Source organism: Herpailurus yagouaroundi, unplaced genomic scaffold (assembly GCF_014898765.1).
Source record: "Herpailurus yagouaroundi ecotype Mexico unplaced genomic scaffold, PumYag 182, whole genome shotgun sequence".
NCBI classification, from domain to species: domain Eukaryota; kingdom Metazoa; phylum Chordata; class Mammalia; order Carnivora; family Felidae; genus Herpailurus; species Herpailurus yagouaroundi.
The window spans coordinates 14,914,543-14,938,180 of record NW_024412413.1 but is presented as its reverse complement, the minus strand read 5'-3'; the positions used below and the strand labels follow the sequence as shown (position 1 = coordinate 14,938,180).

Here is a 23,638-nt window from a genome sequence, read left to right as displayed (position 1 = left end):
CTGGGAGAGCTCCACGAGGGGAGCCAGGGGAGATGGGAGGGGAGATTTGGAGGACACCTTAGGGCCGGATCCAGAATGGGGAGTCCCAAGTACCAATAACCCCAGGCGTTTTTTGGGTTTTCTACTAAGTGCCAGCCCCTGTGCTTGGTGCTTTAAGTGAGCCATCTCCTGTGTGTTCACATGATCTCTGAGGGAGATAACACTCGCAGGATAGTCACACGGTATCCCTGTTTTGCAGATGAGGAAACTGAGGCCCAAAGACTCCGGAGAGTCTGCCCCGGGGTCGCCGGTGCGGTCACCCGTGCGATCAGGATGTCTCCAAAGGTCCTCCCACCACACGGGGATTCAGAGTCAGGGTCCCCAGGGAAAGCGGGGTGGGGGTGGGGGGGCTCAGGGGCGGGGGTGGGGGGGTGGGGGCCGGCGAGCAGGAGGTGGGGCTGAGCCTGCAGCCCCCGCCACCCGGCCGCCCTAACGCTCTCGCGTCCTCCCGCGCAGGCCCTTCCTCGTGCTGCCGCCGCTGATGGAGTGGATCCGGGTGGCCGTGGCGCACGCCGGCCACCGCCGCAGCTTCTCCATGGACAGCGACGACGTCCGCCAGGCGGCCCGGCTGCTGCTGCCCGGCGTGGACTGCGAGCCGCGCCAGCTCAGGTAGGGCCGGGCCGGGGCGCAGCGAGGGGCGTCCTCCCCGGGGAGGGGGGGGGGCGGAACCGCCGGTCGAGCCCCGCCCGGCGCCCGCCGTGCGCCCCGCAGACGGTTGAAATGACAGACGCGGGCTTGAGGATAAGCGGGTCCCCGCACTTCCAGGGATGGTGGAGGACGGGAGCAAGGCGTGTTGGGAACGCTCCGCTCTTGGATGACCAGTTATCGGCCTGCCTGTTTCTGTTCACATTCTTTGAGTCTCATTCTCCTCCTCTCCCTCCCTCTCTCCCTCTTCCCTCACTCCAAGAGAAAGAAATTATGGTCTTCCTGTAGTTTTCCAACAAAATCTTGCACATTTAAATTGCTGGCTGGGTGAAAGCACATCTCTGATTTTTCACATCCATAGGGATGGCGGGAGCCCTCTATTTCCCGCGCCTGTAACAAGGTCTCTCCCCCATCAGGGTGGGAATTTTTCTTGGGCCACTTGGGGACCCCCCCCCCGTGCATGGGGGCTCATTTTTATCCAAAGCAAAAGAAAGAAAATAAACCACTCAGCTGAGTCAAAACCTGGGTCTAAATGCAAAACAGCAGGAAGCTCAGAGGTGTGTATGCATATGTGTGCTGTCTCCCTTCCGGGTGTTCATTGTCACTATTTTCTTTCTATTTTTCTTTCTTCCCCCCCCCCCCCCCGGCTTTATTAATACATAGCTGACATATAACATTGTGGACCTGTAAGGTGTACAAGCTGTTGGTTTGATACATTTATATATTGCAACATGATTACCACCTTTAAGAGTGTTGGCTAACACCTCCATTCCATCACATGATGACCATTTCCTTTTTGGGGTGAGACCATTTAAGACCCACTCTCTTAGCAATAGCAACTTTCAAGTATATGATGCAGTATTATTGGCTATAATCACCATACTGTACATTAGATCCCCAGAACTTAGTCATCTTATAACAGGAAGTTGGCACCCTTGGACCAACATGTCCCCATGTCTCCCACCCTCTTGCCCCCGGTAACCACCATTCTACTCTCCGTCTCTCTCAGCTCTGTTTAGAGTCCACATATAAATGAGAGCACACAGTATTTGCCTTTCTCTGTCTGACTTATTTAACTTAGCATAATGCCCTCAAGATCCATCCAAGTTGATGGAAACGCTAGGGTTTCCTTTTTTCTCGTGGCTGAATAATATTCCATTATGTACGTATATATTTTTTTCACATCTTCTTTCTCCATTCATCCATTGATACTTAGGTTGTTTCCATATCTTGGCTCTTGTGGCTAATGCTGTATTTGAACGTGGGGGTACAGATGTCTCTTTGCAATCCTGTTTTCATTTCCTTTGCATATCAACCCACAAGTGGGATTACTGTATCCCATGGTAGTTCTATTTTTAATTTTTTGAGGAACTTTCACACTGTTTTCTATCATGGAATGGTGGCTGTACCAATATACATTTCCACCAAGAGTGCCCAAGGGTTCCCTTTTCTCCACATCCTCACCAACACTTGTTATTTCTTAGCTTTTTAATAGCTAGCCGTTCTAACAAGGGTGTGCTGATAACTCATTATGATTTTGATTTGCATTCCTGAGCATGTGGGGTTTCTAAACAGTTTGGGTTTTTTTTTCCCCCTTAGTGTGTGAGGTCTCTGAGTTCTTGGGTGTCTGTGTCCCTGAAGTGTAATGTTTCTGAGCTGTTGGGGGTCTGTATCCCAGATTTGGGGTCTCCCAGCCATTTAGTATGGTCCGCGCAGGATTGGAAGTCCCTCGATTCTTTGTGGATTCCGCATCCTGGATGTGTGGACTCTGAACCCAGAGTGAGAGTTCTCTGAGCTGTTTAAAGGGTCTGTATCAATGTGTGAGACCTACTGGCTGGTTGGAGCCTTTGTTCTTGAGGGCCCTGAACTGGCTGGCTGTTTCCCCAGGTGTAAGGCCTCTGGCTATCTGGGAGTTTGTATTCTCGGTATATGATCTGCAAGGCAGCTTCAGGTATGTGTCCAAGATATGTCCATCTGTAGGTCTCTGTGCTGTTTCTGTATCTGTTTTCAGATTGTGAGGTCTCTGAAGTATTAGCCAGTCTGTACACAGAGTATAGCATTCTGAACACTTGGGTATGTGCGTCCGATAGAGTGAATCCCTTGAGCCATTTGCTGGTCTTTGCAGGTCTATGTTGATGAGCTGTGTGGGCATCTTCGTTCAGAGTATGAGAGCTCTGAGACGTTCGGGTGTCTTGTCCGAGGTGTGAGTTGTTGAGCAGTTTGAGGGTCTTCATATCAGAGTTTGAGGTCTCTGAGTTGTTTGTTAAATGTTTCACATCCATCTGCTACTGGGGATTTGTGAGGAAGAGTGGAGTTTCTGAACCTTTTGGTGGTCTGTGTTTCAAGATACGAATCTAAAATATGTAAAGAACTCATACAAGTCAGTAACAAAAAAACAATCTGATTATAAAATGGGCAGAAGATCTGAATAGGCATATTCCCAAAGAGGACGTCCAGATGGCCACCAAGCACATGAAGAGTTACTCAGCATTGCTCCTCGTCCAGAAAATGCAAATCAGACCCCCAGGGTGATATCCCCTGACACCAGTCAGAATGACTATTAGCAAAAAGACAAGAAACAGGTGTCGGCGAGGATGTGGAGGAAAAGGAACCCTCAGCAGCGTTGGTGGAAATGCAGACTACGGCAGCCACCGTGGAAAACGGTAATGGAGGTGCCTCAAAAAATTAAAATTAGGGTTACCACAGGATGCGGCAATGCCACATTGCTGGGTATCCAGCCGAAGAAACAAAAACACGAATTGGAAAAAATACATATGCATCCCTATGTTTACTGCACATTATTTGTAAGCTAAAACATGGAGACAACCTATGTCAATCGATGGATGAATGGATAAACAAGATGTGGTGTTTATACACAGTGGAATACGATGCAGCCATAAAAACCAATGAAATCTTGGTTTGCAACAACATGGACGGACCTTGAGGGTATTAGGCTAAGTGAAATGAGTCAGAGAAAGACAAATACCATATGCTTTCACTTATGTGTGGAATCTAGGGAAGAAAAAAAAAAAAAACCCAGACTCATAGATACAAAAAACAGATTAGTGGCTGCCAGAGGAGGGTAATGAGCAGCGGGCAAAATGGGTAAAGGGGATTAAAAAGTTCTGGGGCGCCTGGATGGCTCAGCTGGTTAAGTCTCTGACTTCAGCTCAGGTCATGATCTCGCGGCCTGTGAGCTTGAGCCCCACGTCGGGCTCTGTGCTGACAGCTGGGATCCTGAAGCCTGCTTCGGGTTCTGGGTCTGCCTCTCAATCTGCCCCTTCCTCACTCACACTGTCTCAAAAATGAATTAATGTTTAAAAACAATTTTTAAAAAAAGTACAGGCTTCTAGTTATAAAATAAGTAAGTCACGGGGATGAAGAATATAGTCAGTTATATGTATTAACTGGGGCGCCTGAGTGGTTCAGTCGATTGAGTGTCCAATTTCCACTCAGGTCATGATCTCACAGTTCGTGAGTTTAAGCCCTGCGTTGGGTTCTGGGCTGACAGCTCAGAGCCTGGAGCCTGCTTCGGATTCTGTGTCCCCCTCTCTCTCCGCCCCACCCCTGCTTGTGCTCTCTCTCTTTCAAAAATGAATAAACATATAAAAAATTTTTTAATAATAATAATAATACGTATTAACTTTGTAAGATGACAGATGGTAACCACACTTATGGTGGTAACTATTTCACAATGTATAACAAGTGTTAAATCACTGTATTATGTACATCTGAAGCTAATATGATACATTGGTCATGCCTCAGAAAATAAAAATAAATTTAGAAAACACCTTAGGACAGACATCTTCAAAGATTTCAGAGGCCTCACACCCTGAACACATACTCGAGATACTTCAGAGGCAAACTTTGAAACCCACACCTTAATGAGTTTGCAGACCTCATACCTTGAATACAGAAGCCCAGAGGCCACAGATTCAAACTTGGAACACAAACCCTCAAAGAGCTTAGAGACTTCACACACTGAACACACATTGTGAAAGACTTTGAACTCATACATAGTCACTATTTTCAAATCCCCACTGTGCACCCAATGAGAAACTGCCCTTCCTCTGAAATCCATCTGGCCCAATCGTGTGACCAGGCCACAGAGATTTCCACCCTTCTGATCTGATTGGGGTCTTCCAGGAAATAGAGGGTTTACAGCATAAAACAGAGCCCGCCCCCACCCCGGAAACCCCAGAGATGCCCCTTGGCCCAGGAACATACGAGGGCTGATCAAGTCACCATTGCTGGCCTTTATTGAATGCTTTACCATATTCTGGGCACTGTTTGAAGTGCTTTACACAGATTCATTAATATCTAATATTCTCCAAACCTTACGAAGTGGATACTATTATTATGTCCACTTTACAGATAAGGAAACTGAGGCACAGATAGGTTAAGTAACATGCCCCAGGTCATAGGACTCGTAAGTGCTGAAGCCAGGACATGGATTTAGGTGCCCCAGACCCCCCAGGCCCATAATTCTAACCACTCAGGTTTCTGTCTAGGCAGCTCCTGCCTACACTGTCATCCCATAAGGGATGACCTTGTCACCTAGAATAACGGCAGGTCTTGGGGAGATGTTAAGGGGCGGCCATTTATTTAGCACCTACTGTGTGCCAGTTATCTCCCCATTTTACAGATTAGGAGGCTGTTGGTGGGACACTTTATAGATGGAGGCACCAGGGGTGGGATCCTTGTGGCCCATGCTCCAAAGCCCATCCTTTGCCCACTAGACTCCCCTGCTCCCTGTGTCCTCGGGGTGGCACCTTATCTGCCTGCTTTCTCCCACCACCCTTGCCTGCCATCACCAGCTCGAATCTGATTTGACCTTGAGGCTCCAGCTCTTCTCTTTGCAATAGTCCTGAGTCTGCTGGGTGTCAGGGAAAGTAAGGTATTGGACACCTACTCTGTGCCAGGCACTGTCTTCGTGGCATGCAGTCGCCAACAATTGTGCAAGGCAGACTTTTTTATCCCATTTTACAGATAGGAAGGCTGAGGCTAATGGAGGTAATGGAACTTGCCTGAAGTCACACAGCTACTGTGAGGCAGATGAGTTCTAGAATGGAGGACCTGGCCAGTGGAGGTAACAACACTGTCTCCTTGGCTCTCTCCCCTCCCCCCACTCCCAGACATTCACCTTCCAAGTTGCCAGGTAGGCTTCAGGTTCTGAGCCCAGCCGAGCTGAGCTCGCTTCTCTAAGTAAACAGTCCTAGAAAAGTGCGGGTCATTGGGGCTTCTAACAAACGCAGGAACTTGGGATCTCGGTGTTGGTGACTAGAGTGTCAGTGACTATTAGCACATATAATTACCTACCAGCTGGCCGAGGTTTCCTGGTGGGAGGCAGCCTGGATACCAGCTGGGACAGAGCAACCAGAGTCAAGGATTCTCAGGTCTGATGCTAGTACAGCCATTGATTTTCAGAGTGACCTTGGCCAAATGCTGCTGGAGCTCTGCTTTTGTCTTTATTCGGCTACAGTAAAGCCTCACCATGGTGATGGGGTTTATTCAAAAGGAACACCATTTGATGCGGCTGCAGTTTGTAAGCTGACAGGGGTGACCCATTTATTCTTCCTTAATTAAAATATCAGATAATGTAAACCTGGGAAATTCAGCCTTTTATTTCTTCTCTTTTTCCTCTCCTTTGGGAGGTGGGGGAGGGGGCCTGTAGAATAAAAGAAAGAACAAATAATACATGCAGGCAGGGTTTTACATTTTCTTATTAATAATTGGTCTTGAAACAGTTTAGAAGTACACAGAGTAAATCCTGTTTATTTCCCTGTATTTGTAAGAGGCAATTTTTCTGCTCCAGAGTGGGGCTGTGTTAAAATAATGATAATAAGGGATGTTCTCAAATCCTATCTTAGCTGATCAACAGCATCTACCAACAGGATTTAGGGGTTATTAGAATGATGAGCTCAGGGGCGCCTGGGTGGCGCAGTCGGTTAAGCGTCCGACTTCAGCCAGGTCACGATCTCGCGCTCCGTGGGTTCGAGCCCCGCGTTGGGCTCTGGGCTGATGGCTCGGAGCCTGGAGCCTGTTTCCGATGCTGTGTCTCCCTCTCTCTGCCCCTCCCCCGTTCATGCTCTGTCTCTCTCTGTCCCAAAAATAAATAAAAACGTTGAAAAAAAATTAAAAAAATAAATAAAATACAATAAAAAATAAAAAAATAAAAAAATAAAAAATAAATAAAAAAAACAAAAAAAAAAAGAATGATGAGCTCACTCCAGGAAACAGTTACTTTTTGCAAGTATTTCTTAAATTCAAAACAGATTTTGAGCTGTCCCAGAATGGATAAGTTTAGGGAGCGGTAAGGTGCGAAGGGTATCAGGATGGGATTCAGGAGACCAGGGTCGTTATGTTCTTTCCTTCCCTCTTTTGTTACATTTACTGAGAACTTACTAGGTGCCAAACAACAGTCTCGATGCTCTCATCTGGGTCTGCTGCTGTGTAACAGGTGACTTCGCCCATCTCACAGGACAAGTTTGCTTCGTGGGGTGGGGAACCCTAGAAGGGAGCCGAGTATGAATTTAATGAATTGAACCCTGCTTGACCTCTACTTTAAAAAAAAGTTGTTGTTTTTTTTTTTAAATTTTGAGAGACTGAGCACGAGTTGGGGATGTGCAGAGGCGGAGGGAGACCCAGAACCTGAAGCGGGCTCCAGGGTCTGAGCTGTCAGCACAGAGCCCGATGCAGGGCTCGAACTCCATGAACCTCGAGATCACGACCTGAGCCAAAGTCAGATGCTTAACCAACTGAGCCACCCAGGCGCCCCTGACCTGCTGCTTTTAACCCTTCTCAGGTCTCCCGGACACCTTTTGAGGTTAACAGGCTTTTCCCATCTGTCGAGTTTGGGTCAAACTGGGTTCTAAGGTGAAGGTTGCACCCCAACAGTACCTGTCCTAAAATTCTGGTGCCTCCCACATAGCCTCAAATGACAGCTGGAGGTTCAGGTTTGTTTATCAACATGTATGGGGGTGCTGGTGGTCCGTGACGCCCTGTGGGGGGCATAGGGAGGCCACGTCAGGGCCATAGCATCTGGTGATCACCGAGTCACCTAGGAGACAGGCATTGTGCGGCTGGAGCTGTTGGCCCTCTTTCCCATGAACATCTGTGGCCCTTTAAGAAGAGTATCGCCCTGTGAGGGGACTTCCGGCCCTTGTGTCAGAAGGAGGGATGCTCTCCATCATTCTCCACCCATCTGTATGGAACCAGGCCTTGTTCTGGGCTTGGCGGGGGGGGGGGGGGGGGGGGCGGGGGGACAAGGACCCCAGGACTTAGGCACCGCTGGGGAAATGCAGGCAATAAACAACAGTGACAAATGGGCAAGATGATCTCACATAGTCTGAGTGCTGCAAAGACAGGGAAGCAGTGTGGGGTAGATAGGGATTGAGGAGGGAGAAGTGGGCGGTCGGTATTCAGAGAGCACTTTGGGCTCCCAAAGGGAAAGACAGTGTCACACTCCTGATTTAAAGGTACACTTGGTATCTTAGGCAGAAGACCGGGAAAAAAACTGGGGGAAAGGGTTCCATCCGGAGCCACATCCACGCCAGCCATTTCCCTAGGTCATTTCCATATCCACCTCTGAATCCAGACCTGGAGGCCTCCCCATTCCCTCCCTCAGAAGGTCACCTGTGGAAGTGGAGCACCTGGGCCCTGGCATGGCTCTGTGGGCCCCGGAAGGCTCCCCAGCCTCTCACCGAGTCAAGAGCTGTTCTCTCTTCTTCCTTGGAGTGCCCTTGTCCTTGATTGGCTCTGGAAAATTCCTGCAGCTCCCCACGGCCTCTCCAGAGGGGCTGGCATTGGAAGGACAGCCACAGAATGCCAGTCCCTTCCTCACCTCCAGCGGACATTAAATCTATGCTTCAGGGTCCATGGTGACCTGGTGGAGCCACTGCTGTCCCCACACTGATGTCAGTGCATTAGCGCCTCCTGGAAGACCGGAAACTGCCCTCTCCCTGATCCCAGGAGAGTCACGGTGAGGCTAGCTGTTCTCCCCTAACAGTGTCAGGGACAGGCCATAAAGCCTGCTCCAAGAGCTGAGCTAGCAAGGCTGTCCTGCTCTCAGCAGGCACAGACCGAACACCTTCTGTGTGGCTGACATCCCATGTGTGTCCCCCATGGCCAGGCGGGGGAGAGGCATGTCCCCAAGTAATTACAGAAAATTCTGGTAACTATTATAGGGCAGTAAAGATCTGGCTCCGGGACAGCTGGAAACATACGAGGTAGCTTCGATCTTAATGCTGACGAATGAACAGATTGATCAGGTGGAGAAAGTGAAGAGAGGAGAGGAAGGGAAGTCAGTCTACACGGAGGGGACCACACAGGGGTCCTCAGGGTTGGAGCTCGGGTTGGAGGAAACCTAAGGAATTCACACCATTCAAGCACCACCCCCCTGAGCACCTCCTGCGGGCCAGGCTCCGGACCAGGCACCGAAAATAGGGCTGAGCTCATCTGACTGTATATGCAGGACGTAGGAGCCGTCACAGACTTTTAAGCAGGGAGATGACATCAGATTTGTAGTTTAGAAGGAAGGGCTGGTGGCTGTGTGGATAATGGGCTGAGGCGCGCAGGGGTGGGGCCAGAGTCCAGAATCTGTTTCGGGAACCCAGGTGAGAGCCGCAGGCAGTCGGACTGAGAGGTGGGGAGGGCCGGAGACCCAGTGAAGGTGGAAGCAGCAGGACTTGGTGATGTATGTGGGGTGAGGGAGTGAGGGGTGTCAGGCATGGCTCTGGCAGCCGTGGGCTGGGGTGTTTGGTGCTTCCTGGGGACAGAGATCCAGTTTGGGAAGATGAACAAGTCCCCAAGACGGACAGTGGTGATGGTGTCATGACAATAGGAAGGTACTTCATGCCACCGAATGCGCACACTTTAAAATGCTTAAAACGGTAAATCAGTGTTGTATATATTTGACCACAATTTCTTTCAATGGCTGTCGTGTGTTACCAAATGAAAGAGACGATGCAGGATAGTGTCTAAGGTGTCACCCTTGTGTGAAGTATGCACGTGTATTTGCTATCCATGTTGGGCTGTCATTGAAAGGGTAGATACGAAGCCAGTAACCGGGGTCATATCCACACCCGCGGAGGAGAACTGGAAAATGAGTGTATGGGACTCCTGTGGCTGCTGTAACAAAATACCATGGACAGGACGTCTTAAAACAACAGACACATTGGTCTGGAGGCCAGAAGTCCAAAATCAAGGGCCATGTTCCTTCCAGATTGCCTGGAGGAGGATCCTTCCTTTCTTCTTCCAGCTTCTAGAAAAGCCAGCTATTCCTTAGCTTGTGGCAACACAACCCCAGTCTCTGCCTCCTCCTCACATGGCCTCTCTGTCCAGATTTTCATCTTATAGGGACACCAGTCATGTTGGATTGGGACCCACCCCCATGACCACATCTTGATTTGCTTACGTCTAGAAAGACCCTATTTCCAAGTAAAGTCACATTCACATGTAAACGGGTGGAGGGTTAGGACATCAACATATTGAAAGGGGACATAATTCAACCCATCACACTGGGGGACAGAGACGGCAGGGAAACCCATGTGACTGTTGCATTCCGTAGCATGTGGTAACCTATTCCCCTCACCAAATTTTTTACATTAAAGATTCACCCTGAGGTTTCTGTCTTGGGAGGGTGTGTAGCTTAGGGATGCTTTTAACAAATAGAGGACAAGGACAATATGAGCTAAGTAATAATGGATTCAGTTTTGAAAATGTCAAAGACAAGTTGCCATGCCAGCTGGTTGTCTGCAGAAATGAGAGAGTCCATGTAGGGCTTCTCCACCAGAGCAAGGTTGCCAGTGAGTCAGGTGCTCCCCGAGCATCTAACAGAGAGGAAGCAGAGCTCAGTGGTTAGGAGTGTAGGCCTTGCAGCCTGACTACCTGGGTTCAAGTCCTGGCTTGACCATTTACTCTCCATATGACCTTAGGCAAGTTACTTACCTCTCTGGGCCTCAGTTTCTATCTCTGCAAAATGGGGACAACCATATGCCCACCTCATGAAGTTGTAGGAAGGATCCAGTAAAATAATATGTATTTATTAGCACCATGTAGCATGTAAACCACATAGTATACTTGTGTCATGGTAAATGCACATCGGATATTAGCGATTATCTTTATTTCTCCACTCTGGACCCAGAAGGTTACCTCCTGGTTACCAAAAACAATAGCCTCAGCTTCCTCTGGTAGAGAGCAGAAATAAGTGTCTCAATGACATGTGGTAGTATACCATCTGGGATATGGTTTGTAGCCCAGGCTGAGGCCTCTGCCCTCCTGTCTCTGCTGGTGAGCCAGCCCCCGAGGGTGCAGGAAGAGATTCAACCCGGCCAGCTGGCCAGGGGGCCACTCTCCCACCCCAGTGACAAGTAGGAGATTTTGAAGGCCATCAATGGTTAGACAACCACACTTCTTCAAAGCAGTCGAGTGCCCATTACCAGCTGCATTTGTGACCTGAGGTGGGGTCAGTAGTGAGAAGAGACAGCAGAAGGAAAGGAGAAAGTATGTGGCAGATATGGCTCCCCATTGGCAGGGCCTTGCCCCAAGTGAGCAGAAGTTAGGGAAGAGGTTAGGGGGCATAGAATATTCTAGAAGAAAGGGTCTTGCAGCATGGACTTTATCTCAGACAGCTGGCTTACTTGGCTAGGGCAGATATCAGATACCTGAGGGGTGCCTGGGTGACTCAGTCAGTTAAGCATCCGACTTCGGCTCAGGTCATGATCTCACAGTTCATGGGTTCAAGCCCCGCATCGGGCTCTGTGCTGACAGCTCGGAGCCTGGAGCCTGCTTCGGATTCTGTGTCTCCCTCTCTCTCTGCCCCTTCCCCACTCACACTCTGTCTCTCTGTCTCTCAAATACAAATAAACATTTTAAAAAAAGAAGAGGAAGAAGAAGAAATCAGATACCTGAATTCTGGGGCCTACCACAGAGCTTGACACTTAGTTGGGGCCCAGTAGAATGAATGAATGAATGAACGAATGAATGATGCAGAAGGTTGTTACTGTGCTGCTACTGTACTAAATGACTAAGACTTTTCCTGGCCTGACACAGATGAGAATAGGCTTCGACATGGGAGACGTGGGTAAGCAAGTGTGGAGCTCAAAGAGAGGTCGCACTAAGGAGGCCTTTGGGGGCAACGCTGGCAGATGGGTGGCCACTGATGTCACAGGTGCGGGTGAGAGCATCCCAAGGAAGGGACTGAAGAAGAGGCCTCACCGTGACACGAGGGAAGAGAGGCCCTAGGCCAGAGAAGAGGCAGCGGTCACCAAGGGAACCAAGACGGAGAGGGCCCACCAGAACCCCAGGTTGCTGTGCCAGCACAGAAGATGCAGACGAAAGGACGCCACCGGGCATGCCGGTGAGGGGAGCACAGCACCCTTTGCTTTCTGCAGTCTGGCGTGGGCGGAAACCATATTGCAGGCGACAGACAGTTTGCCAACACTTGGAATTTGTTCTGAGCTTTCCAAGTGTTAAAAGCAAAACAGAAACACAGTTGATGCTTCACGGCAACACAGAGAACTACATCTTAAATGGCATTTGGGGCTCGCTTCCAAATTGGAGCTTCCGATCCTAGCTGGCAGTTGTGAGGGTGTGTACTTTGCCATATGGGATTTGGCTTCCTGGGAACAGGGACCTTTTTTTGTTTTGTTTTGTTTGGCCTCCTCTTGAGTCTGTTAAATTTCTGTCCAGGGTGCTTTATTTACTTAGCTGCTAGCAAATCTCTCAAATTCTAGTTTAAAATAATACTTACACAGGAATATTCTCTTCCCTTAGCAATTAGGCAACCGTACTCATTCAAAGGCATGTACTTAGTACAAAGTACTTTGTTCAAAACCATGACAACAAAGGTGCTTTGGGTAAGAGCGAAGGAACGGGTCCCAATCACTCAGCAAGTTTCTAGGCATCACGATGTTCTGTTGTCTGTGCCATTTTTCCAGAATGAACTTCCTTTTCATCAGCTCATTAAATCTCTCTATAAATCATTAAGAATCACCAGACTTGATGATCTCCAAAGGCCTGTCTAGCCCTGAAGATTATTCAGCCTTGTGGCCTAACGTTAGGCGTGCACATGGGAATGACACTTTTACCTGTGGGGGAAACTGAGGCATGCAGAAGGTGAAAGAAACGGGTAGAGGTTCAGCTCACGGTCTCTCCTGTATGTTAGCAGATGATAGAGGGACTAACAATCAAGAACCTGCCTGGGCCAGACACTGTCCTGGGTGCTTCTCGTGCTCTGCTCCATTCAGCTCTATGAAAGGGCTCGATTTTCCTTTGCACATCTGAGAACACTGGGGCTCCAGGAGGTTCATAAACCTACCCACTGTCACATGTAGAATGTGTCCTGTCTTGGATTTGAACCAAGTCTGTCTACAGACTCCAAAGCCCCATTCTCTCTGCTGAAGGGGGTAGCTCCAGTCAAAGAATCAACATCAGGAGGTGTGAAAGTAACTTTGAATGAGGCCCACCTCGTACAGTCTCCAGCCTTAGAATCTCTTAGAAATTCAGGTGCCGGGCGCCTGGGTGGCTCAGTCAGTTAAGCATCCGACTTCGGCCCAGGTCGTGATCTCAAGGTTTGTGAGTTCGAGTGCCGCCTTGGGCTCTGTGCTGACAGCTCAGAGCCTGGAGCCTGCTTCGGATTCTGTGTCTCCCTCTCTGTCTCTGCCTCCCCCCCCACTCATGCTCTGTCTGTCTCTCTCTTTCTCGCTCAAAAATAAACTAACATTAAAAAAAAGAAGAAGAAGAAATTCAGGTGCATGGCAGCCTCTTGTGCAAATCTAACATAGCTGTTGACCAGTGCCAAAGATGCCTGTGAAGGCTTAACGTGGAAATATGCTACCACATGGCCAAGAAACCTATGAAGAGGGCTGAGCCTCACTTATAATCCTGAAGTGCATTCAAAACCACACCTAGGCATGCCTTTCACACCCATCAGGTCAGCAAAAAAGTGACAGTCTGATGATACCAGATTTGAGCAAAGATCTAGAACAGTCAGAACCCCAGTACATCACTGAAGGGGACTCTGAGTCCACTTTCAAGGAAACTCGGAAACACATGATTCTACTCTTAGGTTTATACCCTAGAGAAACTCCTCCACCTGGAAATCAGGTGTTCATTTTGTGTTTATAATTGCAAAATGAAGAAAAGGGAAAAGAAACAAGCTGTCTACAAGAGAAGGAGTAAATGTTCATTCAATGGCATACCAAGGCAAGGAAAGTAAGTGAACCAGATCTACATGTTATTACACAGTCAAATCCCAGAAATGTAATATTGTGTTAAAAAAAAAAAAAAAAAAAGCAAATCGCGACAGGATTTGTGTAGTGTGCTAACATTTACATAAAGTTTACCAACATGCGAAACAGTCTATATATTATCAGGAATTTAATAAAAGCAGTAAAACATCTAAAGCATGCATGAGGATGATAAATTCAACCTGATGAGATAGGGTAATCTCAGGAAGTAGATGAGATGATGGAATCGGGAGGGGGGGTCTAAGGGACTTTGTAATTATCATGCTTTATATATTTATAAATATAATTATAATGGTAAGCATATAGGTGGCCATTGTATTGCTTTTTCTTTTATGTGTGCCTAAATTAATTTATTAACAATAAAAGTTACTTAGCCAGTGTTTGCAACAGCATATTTAGAAGGCCAGTTATGGGATATTAATAAGCATTATTTTAAAAAAAGTGTTAAGCGGTTCAAATTTGGGGAACACTGGCAAAGTAAAATTAAGTAGGCTTTTTAAAAAAAAAAAAAAAAACTTTCTCCATGCTTTTAACATGCTGTGTTTCTTGTAAATCCCAAAGAGAAGGTTATCCTGTTTAAATATTTTACCATAGAACAAGGGTTGGCAAACCAGAGCTGTCTGCCACCTATTTTTACAAATAAAATTGCCTGGACAAACAGCCATACCCATTTGCTTATTATATAGCCTGTGGCTGCTTTCACACTTTGCTTTCACACAGTGGCAGAGTTGAGTACTTATGACAGAGACCGTATGGCCCACAAAGCCTAAAATATTTCCTAGTCGGCCTTTTACAGAAATCATTTGTGCACCCATCATAGAGCATCCTATGGGGCTATTGTCACTGGGAATGTTGGAATTGTAACACTCAAACTTTGCTCTCATACCACGGGAACAGGTGTGTGTGTGTTTGTGAAAACTGTTAAATAGAAGACCATTAGTTCTTTCTAGATTCCTTGGGGGATGGGGTGTGTGCTTGTCTCTTTGAATCTCCAGCACCTAACATAATAGGTAGCGGGTACTTAGCACTTGCTGTGTGCTTTCCTGAACTGATTTTAATTTAAAAACCGGTTGTGGAATGGATTCATTAGCATACAGATTCATTAGGTGTAACAGACATGCAAAATACCTGTAGTTTGGATAAGAGAGGAGTTTAAAATTCTCCCTCGTACAAGAATCCAGGCATAAGCAGTCGGGGCTGTTATGGCGTCTCCACCTCAGAGACCCAGGCACCTTCCCTCTTGTTGCTCCACCATTCCTTAGGTGCTACCTTCCTCTGCGTGGTGCCATATGGCTGGTTCCACCCACCGGGACTTCCTCTCTCCCTCATGGGCAGAGGAAAAGTAGAAGGATAGAGCAGACCCCAGAGACTGCACACATCACTTCCCCTTACTTCCTGTTGGTCAGCACTTAGTCATTTGGCCACATCTGATCGTCAGGGAGCTGGGGAGTTATCATCTTTCTCTGGGCAGCTAAAAATTCAGGTCCTATAACAATACATGAAGGAGATAAAGAACTCTCTGGGGGACTATAACCAGTCTCTGCCAAAAAGGGATACGTTAAGGCCTTGCCAAAATTAGGGGTGACTCTTTTCTCTAAAGGATAGGCTTTATTTTCGACTCTTTTAAAATAAGCCATGATGCCAAAGCAAGAGATGTGTAATGATGCTTCATCATTTTCTACTCAAAATCACATGACAGCATATTCAGAAATGAGCACACTAGGTTCATTCTCCTGGGTGTTTGTAGCCCTTGCATTTGAGAGACATCTTTTTTCACATATTTGAATGGACCCAGAATTTGTTTTGCAGGGAGGCAAACACAGTGGGTTTTGCCACTAACTGGCCATCTACTTCTAAAGAGGAGAAAGGTTCCAGGCCCCTTGGGATCTCTCCCAAAGATTAGCTGGGAGGAGCACGTGGATTCACACTTTCTTTACCTTATCCGAGTCAGGTTAATGAGCCTGCCCTTCTCTGTACTTTGGTATAGCAGCATTAAACAGCAGGTAGACACCATTTTTGGACAAAGATTTCTCCTAGGAACTTTGCACTGTTACATGTTCCATTCGCTGCAATAATATATACTTTTTTTTTCCTTAGAAAGGTGCACAGAGAACTTGGTGTGACTTACTTCAGCACAGAACAGTCTCAATTTGTTCATCTTTTTGCTACCCAAAAGAAAAGGAAAAACTCATCCACTAGGGGACTTGAAGCCTATGAAATGGAATGTGGCTTTTTTGGGAAAGTGTGTTGAGGAGGGGGGCCAGGGGCTGGTATCCAAGTCAGGCCTGTCGTCCTCTGAATTGTCATTTCACGATTCATTTCTGAAGCCACCATTTTATTGTCACGCTTACAGAATCCTGTAATGGGAACCGCTTGATATAGAAGAGACAATGCAAAAATAAAAACAAAAACGTTATTACCCTCTCCCAGGATTTCTCAACCTCAACCCGTCTCAACTGTGGACATTTGGGGCTGGATTATTCTTTGTTTGGGGAAGGGGGATGCTGTCCTATGCAATAGCATCAGTCTCCTGTACCTACGAGACACCAGGAGCACCTCATTATTCGTGACAACCCAGACTGTCTCCAGACATCGTCAGATGTCCCCTGGGTGACAAAAGCGCCCCTGATTGAGAATCGCCGCCCTACACAAGCCTACAGGTATCCATAGAGAGACTTGCTAAATGACCCTAGCCGAGGACATGCATTCTGCTCCTAAATGCATCTGTAACTGCTTCAGATTAGTTAACCCTTTTCAGGCTTCCAGTTTCCTGATCTTAGGAAGGTTAGGAGTTGGCCCCGGTGCTCTCTTTCAGCACCGACATTCTGGGATGCTGCAAACCAAAAGCTGTTAGGTGGGACTTGTATCTGGAATAGGATTTGAAGGAAGGCAGGATACGGGGAGAGGATCTGAAGCGAGGGGCACACTGTGCATGCAGACCAGAAAGCAGTCGGGAGGCTTGTGTGCCGAGTGGGCGGCAGGCCGTATTGGCTGGAAGGGTGAGAAAGAAGAAATGGGGGTGCCTGGGTGGCTCAGTTGGCTGAGCATCCGACTTTGGCTCAGGTCATGATCTCACGGTTCATAAGATCAAGCCCCGCACGGGGCTCGCTGCTATCAGCGCAGGCCCCAGTTCAGATCCTCTGTCCCTTTCTCCCTGCCCCTCCCCCGCTGGCCCTCTCTCAAAACTAAAAATAAATAAATAAAAAATAAAAGAAGAAATGGTTGGGTGATGGGGACCTCTCGGGAGGGGCGGTTACAAGAGGGCATCGAGTTTGAGGCCTGTGAGTGGGAATTTATGTTTCTTTGGCTTCCTGCATAGCACCTGGCATCTAGCAGTGACCCAGGCAGCGTCAGCATAGAATCTATGTGTTTGTGGAAGACCTTTACTGGAACCGACAGGCAGTGGGCTGGGGCCATAAGAGCTGGGCTCCAGCAACAGCCTTCCCGGTTCAAATCTCAGTCCTACCACCTGGTGGCTCTGTGACCTCGGTGAGTTTCTTAGCCTCTCTGTGCTGTAGTTTCTTCTTCTGAAAGCTGAAGATAAATTGTGTAGGGTTAAAGTAAGGATTAGGCAAGATCATATATATGAATGAGTATCTGTGTGTGTGTATACATACGTATTTTACATGTATATACAGACACCCACTCATTCACAGGTGTGTGTAGGACATATATATATATATATATATATATATATATATATATATGTGTGTGTGTGTGTGTGTGTGTGTGTGTAAAATTAAAATAGTTCCTGGCACACAATAAATGATATGTGTTTGCTATTATTATTATTATTATTATTGAACCAAAAAAATACTTTTTACGTTTACTTATTGTCAGGGACAACATGAGCAAGGTGGGGTCAGAGAGAGAGAGAGAGGAGAGAATCCCAAGCAGCCCCGCACTGTAGGTGCAGAGCCTGCTGCAGGGGGCTCAATCCTACAAACTGTGAGATCGTGACCTGAGCCAAAATCAAGAGTCAGACACTTAACCGACTGAGCCACCCAGGCACCCCAGGGAACCAATAAAATATTCTGAGTGTCGAAGCACTTAGTGCCTTGCACACTGCCTGACAAGTAATAGGTGATCAGAATGAATTAATGAAGAATTCTTAAATCTTAAATTCTTAATATCTGTAACTGACCGCATTCATCCTTAGCTAGGCCCGGGTCCAAACTCTGAGGCCGAGGCCAGGCAGGGCACACACACGAGTGGACCCAGCGTGATGAAGGACCACAGAGAGGACTGGGCACGTGGATGCCCCACATGAAAGTTTTCAGGCTGTTTCCAAACCCTGTGCCGGCCAGCAGCATGGGATTTAGGACTGCCCTGGCCTAGAGTTTGCCCCTCTGCACCCACACCCTGCACCTCTCCCTGCTTCCTGAAACTCTCTTCCGGTCAGACCTCCTGTGCCTTGCAGCAGGAACAGAACGTGGCTGTCTTCGTGGCTCTTTGAGAACCACAGGGCTGCTTTTCCATAAAAGTGTAAACCAGCCAATTCTTGGCTTTGTGCCCCCATACCCCACCTCCCCCAGGCTGACCTCCTCCAGGTAGGAGGTCAATAAACTGGGAAACCAGGGCCGGGCACCTGTGGCCCTGGTACACCCTCAGGATCCCCCCAGGCAGCCTGGCCAGTGCAGCCGCTGGCACACTGAGAGCACATTGTCTTGCTTTTAGCCTGGGGGCCACCAGACCCTTATAAATGAAACCCAAGAACCTTATTCTCCTACATACTCTATAGCAGTAAACCCCTGCCTTGGACCTACAGACTCTCGTATTCTTATCTAGAGACACAGAAATTAGGAAATGGGAGAAAGCAGCCCAATCTGGCCCTTTAAATTCTAGGAAAGGTATTTTTCCATTCTGATGTATTCGGAGAGTAGCCATAAAGGGCAGTTACTTTCTTAGCTCCTGTATTAGACAAATGATAAGAGTATCTCAAAGTACAGTGACGTAACCATAATAGATGTTTATTTCTCCATCGTATAATAGATCAGCCAGGGCAAGCTCATGGGGCACCTCTGCTCCACAAGATCCCCCTGAAGACCCAAATTCCTTCCATCTTGTTGCTCTGCAATTCCTTTAGAGCAGGCATCGGCAAACTATGGCCCGTAAGTCAGCCTGGCTTTTTTCTTAACAAAAGTTTATGGCAACAAAGCCACAGCTATTTGTTTACCTGTTGCCTCTGGCTGTCCTCAAGCCCCAACAGCAGACCTGAGTAGTCCCAACAGAGACCATCTATCCTAAAGCCTAAAATAGCGGCTACCTCATTCATTAAGAAAAACTTGGCCAACTTGGGGCACCTGGGTGGCTCAGCTGGTTAAGCAAGCGTCCAACTCCTGTTTCGGCTCAGGTCATGATATCACAGTTTCATGAGTTCAAGCCCCACGTTGGGCTCTGTACTGGCAGCACAGAGCCTGCCTGGAATTCTGTGTCTCCCTCTCTCTCTCTCTGCCCCTCCCCCACTCACGCTGTCTGTCCCTCTCAAAATAAATAAATAAACTTGAAAAAGAAAAACTTTGCCAGCCCTGCCTTAGTGCATTGGGCTCACCTGCATAGCCAGAGCTAGGACATGGGCACGTCTGTTTACCAGCTGGGGAGGGGGGAATGGAACTTAGTCAAATGGCTGTCGCTGACCACAAGGGGAAATATAATTTCTAACCGGACAGCCGTGTGCCATGCCAAAACTCAGTGAAGGCAGAAGATGCTGTGTTACTATAAGGAGGGGGTGGAGAATGGATGCTGGAAGATGGTGGTCATTGTGACACATTCCTTTCCCAGACGATCCCCTTGGCCACAAGTAAGTGTTTGCATGAAATAAGAGCAAAGACAGAGAAGCCAAAATGTTGGGATGAAGCCAGGGAGGAAAGCTGTTGCCTAGTAAGGGATAATACACGAGCACCAGAAAACATGGGATAAACTCAGAGAATGTCCATGCTTGGAGGCACCCAAGAGCTTGACCAGCCTAACACCCCCATTTTCTGGATAAGGAAACTGAGGCTGTTGAAGGAAATGGGATTCATCCAAGATCACACAGCTGATGGGTGGTGCAGCCACAACCTAAAGTCACATTCATCTGAGCCTTTATCTTGGCCCTATTTCTGCCTTACCAGTTACTTTCAGAACTGTTCTGTTGGGTCCTACATACCCCTCTTTCCTGGCAAAGCCTTGACATGGCCTCAGAATCTTCCTTAACACCATTCCCCAACCAACCACAACACCATACTCCAACCAGCCGCACTAGTGAATCAGGGTTGGAGCCTGAGATTAACCCTGTTTTCCATGCCTAGTTTATATGTTGCTTCATAGCCAACCTATTACCCTAGTTCCCATAGAGGTACTAGGGGCGCTGAGTGCCTGTAATGTGCGTGCTGCGTTTCAGGTGGCTGAAATATGTGCACATCTTCTAGAAATCCATAGTCTGTACCAGCGTTCCACATCCCACATCCTCTAGCCACGTGTCTGTATTTGAACAGGACCTCCAGAATAGACAAAATAGATTCGTATGCACTGTCTCACCTATTCCTCACAAAACCTGAACACGGGTACTGGTTCTCCGCATCTTATAAATGGGGAAATGGAGGCCCAGAGAGAGATGGGGGAACTTGCCCAAGGTTACGCAGCCAGGAAATAGGCTATATTGGCATATACATCAACATCACTAGTTGTCTCCATCACCCTTCAGTGAGTTCCTGAAGATCCAGATAATGAAGTCAGCACCTGTTGTCTCTTTCTCGACATCATAAATCTCTCTAGCATCCCCCCCGAGGAACAGGAAAGGCCAGGGACTCGAATCTCGGTTACTACTTTGAGTTAGGGTTCTGTTCTCATTTTTCTCCCAAGACACGTCCATTTTCAATTACGTGGTCACCAGTGGAGCCAACAACTTGCTCAGTATCCTTCTGTCCGTGTAGCCTGAGAAGGCAGGGCTCGATCTGGCTCGCTTGCTGCGGGACCCCAGCACCTAACCCTGTACCTGCCTGTTGCTGGTGTTCAGTGAACGGTATGTGGGAATGAATGAATTGTGGCATGTCCCCTAGCCTCCGAGTCTCTCGGGGCAGAAATCTCATCCAGGTGGTGTCTCTGGACCCCCCAGTGTGCGTGGCACACAGTAAGCATTCGTTAATGTCAGATTCTGTGGAATTCGGCTGACAGAGTGTGGGAGATCACACACAAACCCAAGTCTGACATTGAGATGAGACAGGTCTGGGCTGAAATGGAGGTGGAAGGAGCCAAGTGACTTTAGGACAGGATGCTTAACTCCTCTTGGTCTCTGCTTCCTCGTCTGTAAAATGGGGGTACGGATGCTTGCTTTTGGGGCTCCTGTGAGGGTTTAAGCAGGATGCGAGCGTGGGCTCAGGAGTCGGACCAAAGGGGTCGAAAGCCGGTTTCACCACCTATGCGCTATGTGACCTTGGGCAAGTGACATAACCTCCATGCCTCAGGTTTTTCATCTGTAAAATAAAGACAACAGTGCCCAGTCCATTGGGTTATCTTGAGGATGAGGTGAGCTATTACATGGGAAATGGTTAGCATAGGGAAAGCTACCTGTCAATGCCATTATTAGAATTAACTAGAATGTGTTAGGAAAACTGTAAATCCTCACTATTTCTCTGACTACTGTTAATATCTTTACTCTGTTCCAAGGCAACTTATGTGATCTCAAGCCCTTGGGAACCGTACTATACGCCGAATCACAGGTCCTGGGGTCCGGGGGGCAGAGGGGGGCTGCACCTTCCCAGGGTGATCCCCACAGCGGCCATATACCTCCGCCTGCGCCCCACCATGGTGGGCACTGGTATCTTCCATGGGAGCAGAGCAAAGTGACTCCACCCCTCACATGGCCTCCCCTCCCAAGCTGACCTCTGGCCACAGCCTCTGAGAAAGGCCTGGGAAGTTGCTCTGTCCCGAGTTGCCAGCCTACTGGTAAGACCCAGATGAACAAGAACAAAAACCCTGAAGGGGAAGTGAGAAGCCGTGGGAGCCATGGCAGGACTGTCTCAGGCTCTGTAAGCCGGGTCACAGTGAGGGCCACGCTCAGAGGCACTGGGCCCCACGGCAGCTGGAAAGGGCCTTGGGGGCAAGAAAAGGACTGGAGAAGTGTGGCGTTGGAGGATGGGGAGGTGGGGGACTTCCAGATGGCCTGATTAAATCCCTGGAAAGAGGACCTACAATTACAAAATGGTGCATTCTCCATATCGGGCAGTTTTTATCACGACTGTGCTGGGTGGTTCAAAAGTACGACCTCTGGATCCTTGTCACAGCTGCTGGGGACAGAAGTGCTGCTGTCAACCCTGCTTTGCAGATGGGAAAACAGGCCCAGAGAGGTTAAGCCACCTGCCCCAGGTTTCAAGTATGAAGCACAAAGGGATATGAACTCTGGTCTTAAGCGCTGGGTTCCGTCTGCCCCATGGGAGACAGGCTTTGGGGTCAAGCACTCAGCCCTGTGCCTCAGTTTCCTTGTCAGTAGAAAGGGAATAATGATAAGACCTTCAAGGAGAGGTCAGTTGAAGTGGGAGGAATTGAGCACCTAGTATGCTGCCTGGCACACAGTGAGCTATGCAATAAAGGGTGGCTTCTTTATTACTGATGAGGGAAGGTCATGGTTGCGGGGACTGTTTGGGCCTTTGAGGTTCAGATCCCAGAGTCATGTCTGGATGCCCTGTGATTGCCAGCACATTGCTAAAAACTGGGCTGTACAGAGTGGTTATTGGGATAGACTCTGGAGCCAGACTGCCTGGCTTTCAATCCTGACCCCTATTGGCTATGTGACAATAAGCAAGTTAATTAACCTCTCTCTGCCCCATTTTTCCTTGTCTATAAAATAGGTAAATAACAATAATGCCTTCTTCACAGGGTTATTGTGAGCATTGAACATGTTCATATTTGTAAAAAAAAAAAATCTTATAATATGCCTGGTACACGGTAAGAGCTAATAAATATTTATTAAATCAGTAAAATGTGTATAAATGTTAGTGTCCCCATTTTACAGGTGAGAAAATGGAATGAGTTTAAGTTACCTGTGCAGCGTTAGGTGCACAGCATAAGCAGTTAGGGAGAGTAGAGCCAGGTGACAAACTCAGGCAGTCACACTTTGGAGCCCACACCCTTGGGGACAGGCTTCCCAGAGTTAGCCCAGAGTCAGCACTCAGGGAGCCTGGGAACCGCACTTTCTAGCACCCATGGGATCAGGATTGGTCCAGGGCGTGGGAAAGAAAAGAGGGGCTGGGAGCCTGGCCGGGCAGTACAGCTGGCAAAACCATGCTGGGGCATGGCAGTCTCTCTGGGGGCCAGGGTTTCCCCACTGGGAGAAGGACTGCCTTTATTCTGGTGAAAATGGTTAGATGTGGTGTCTATTTGAGACCTTAAGAAACACTGTTATTACAGTGTTCTTCAGTCTCCGAGTCTCTGTATTTGCTTCTTCCAAATTCAGTGTGTTCTCTCCAGTATGCACCTTGCTTGGTGATTTACGATAATGATCGTAATAGGATATCTGTAACATTTTTTTTTAATTTTTTTTTCAACGTTTTTATTTATTTTTGGGACAGAGAGAGACAGAGCATGAACGGGGGAGGGGCAGAGAGAGAGGGAGACACAGAATCGGAAACAGGCTCCAGGCTCTGAGCCATCAGCCCAGAGCCTGACGCGGGGCTCGAACTCACGGACCGCGAGATCGTGACCTGGCTGAAGTCGGACGCTTAACC

General features: G+C 48.0%; 1 protein-coding gene across 3 annotated transcripts in view; it reads left to right on the top strand.

The window, feature by feature from the left end:
• Window positions 1–23,638, top strand: part of ABTB3 (ankyrin repeat and BTB domain containing 3) — a 313,737-nt gene that overhangs the window by 234,463 nt on the left and 55,636 nt on the right. For 2 of the 3 annotated variants that reach the window (XM_040490986.1, XM_040490987.1), the window contains exon 4: window positions 496–648. In XM_040490986.1, coding sequence (XP_040346920.1) covers window positions 496–648 — 153 coding nt within the window. Of the gene's footprint in view, window positions 1–215; window positions 325–495; window positions 649–23,638 lie in introns of those variants that run through there. The other variant, XM_040490988.1, reaches the window with a different exon arrangement.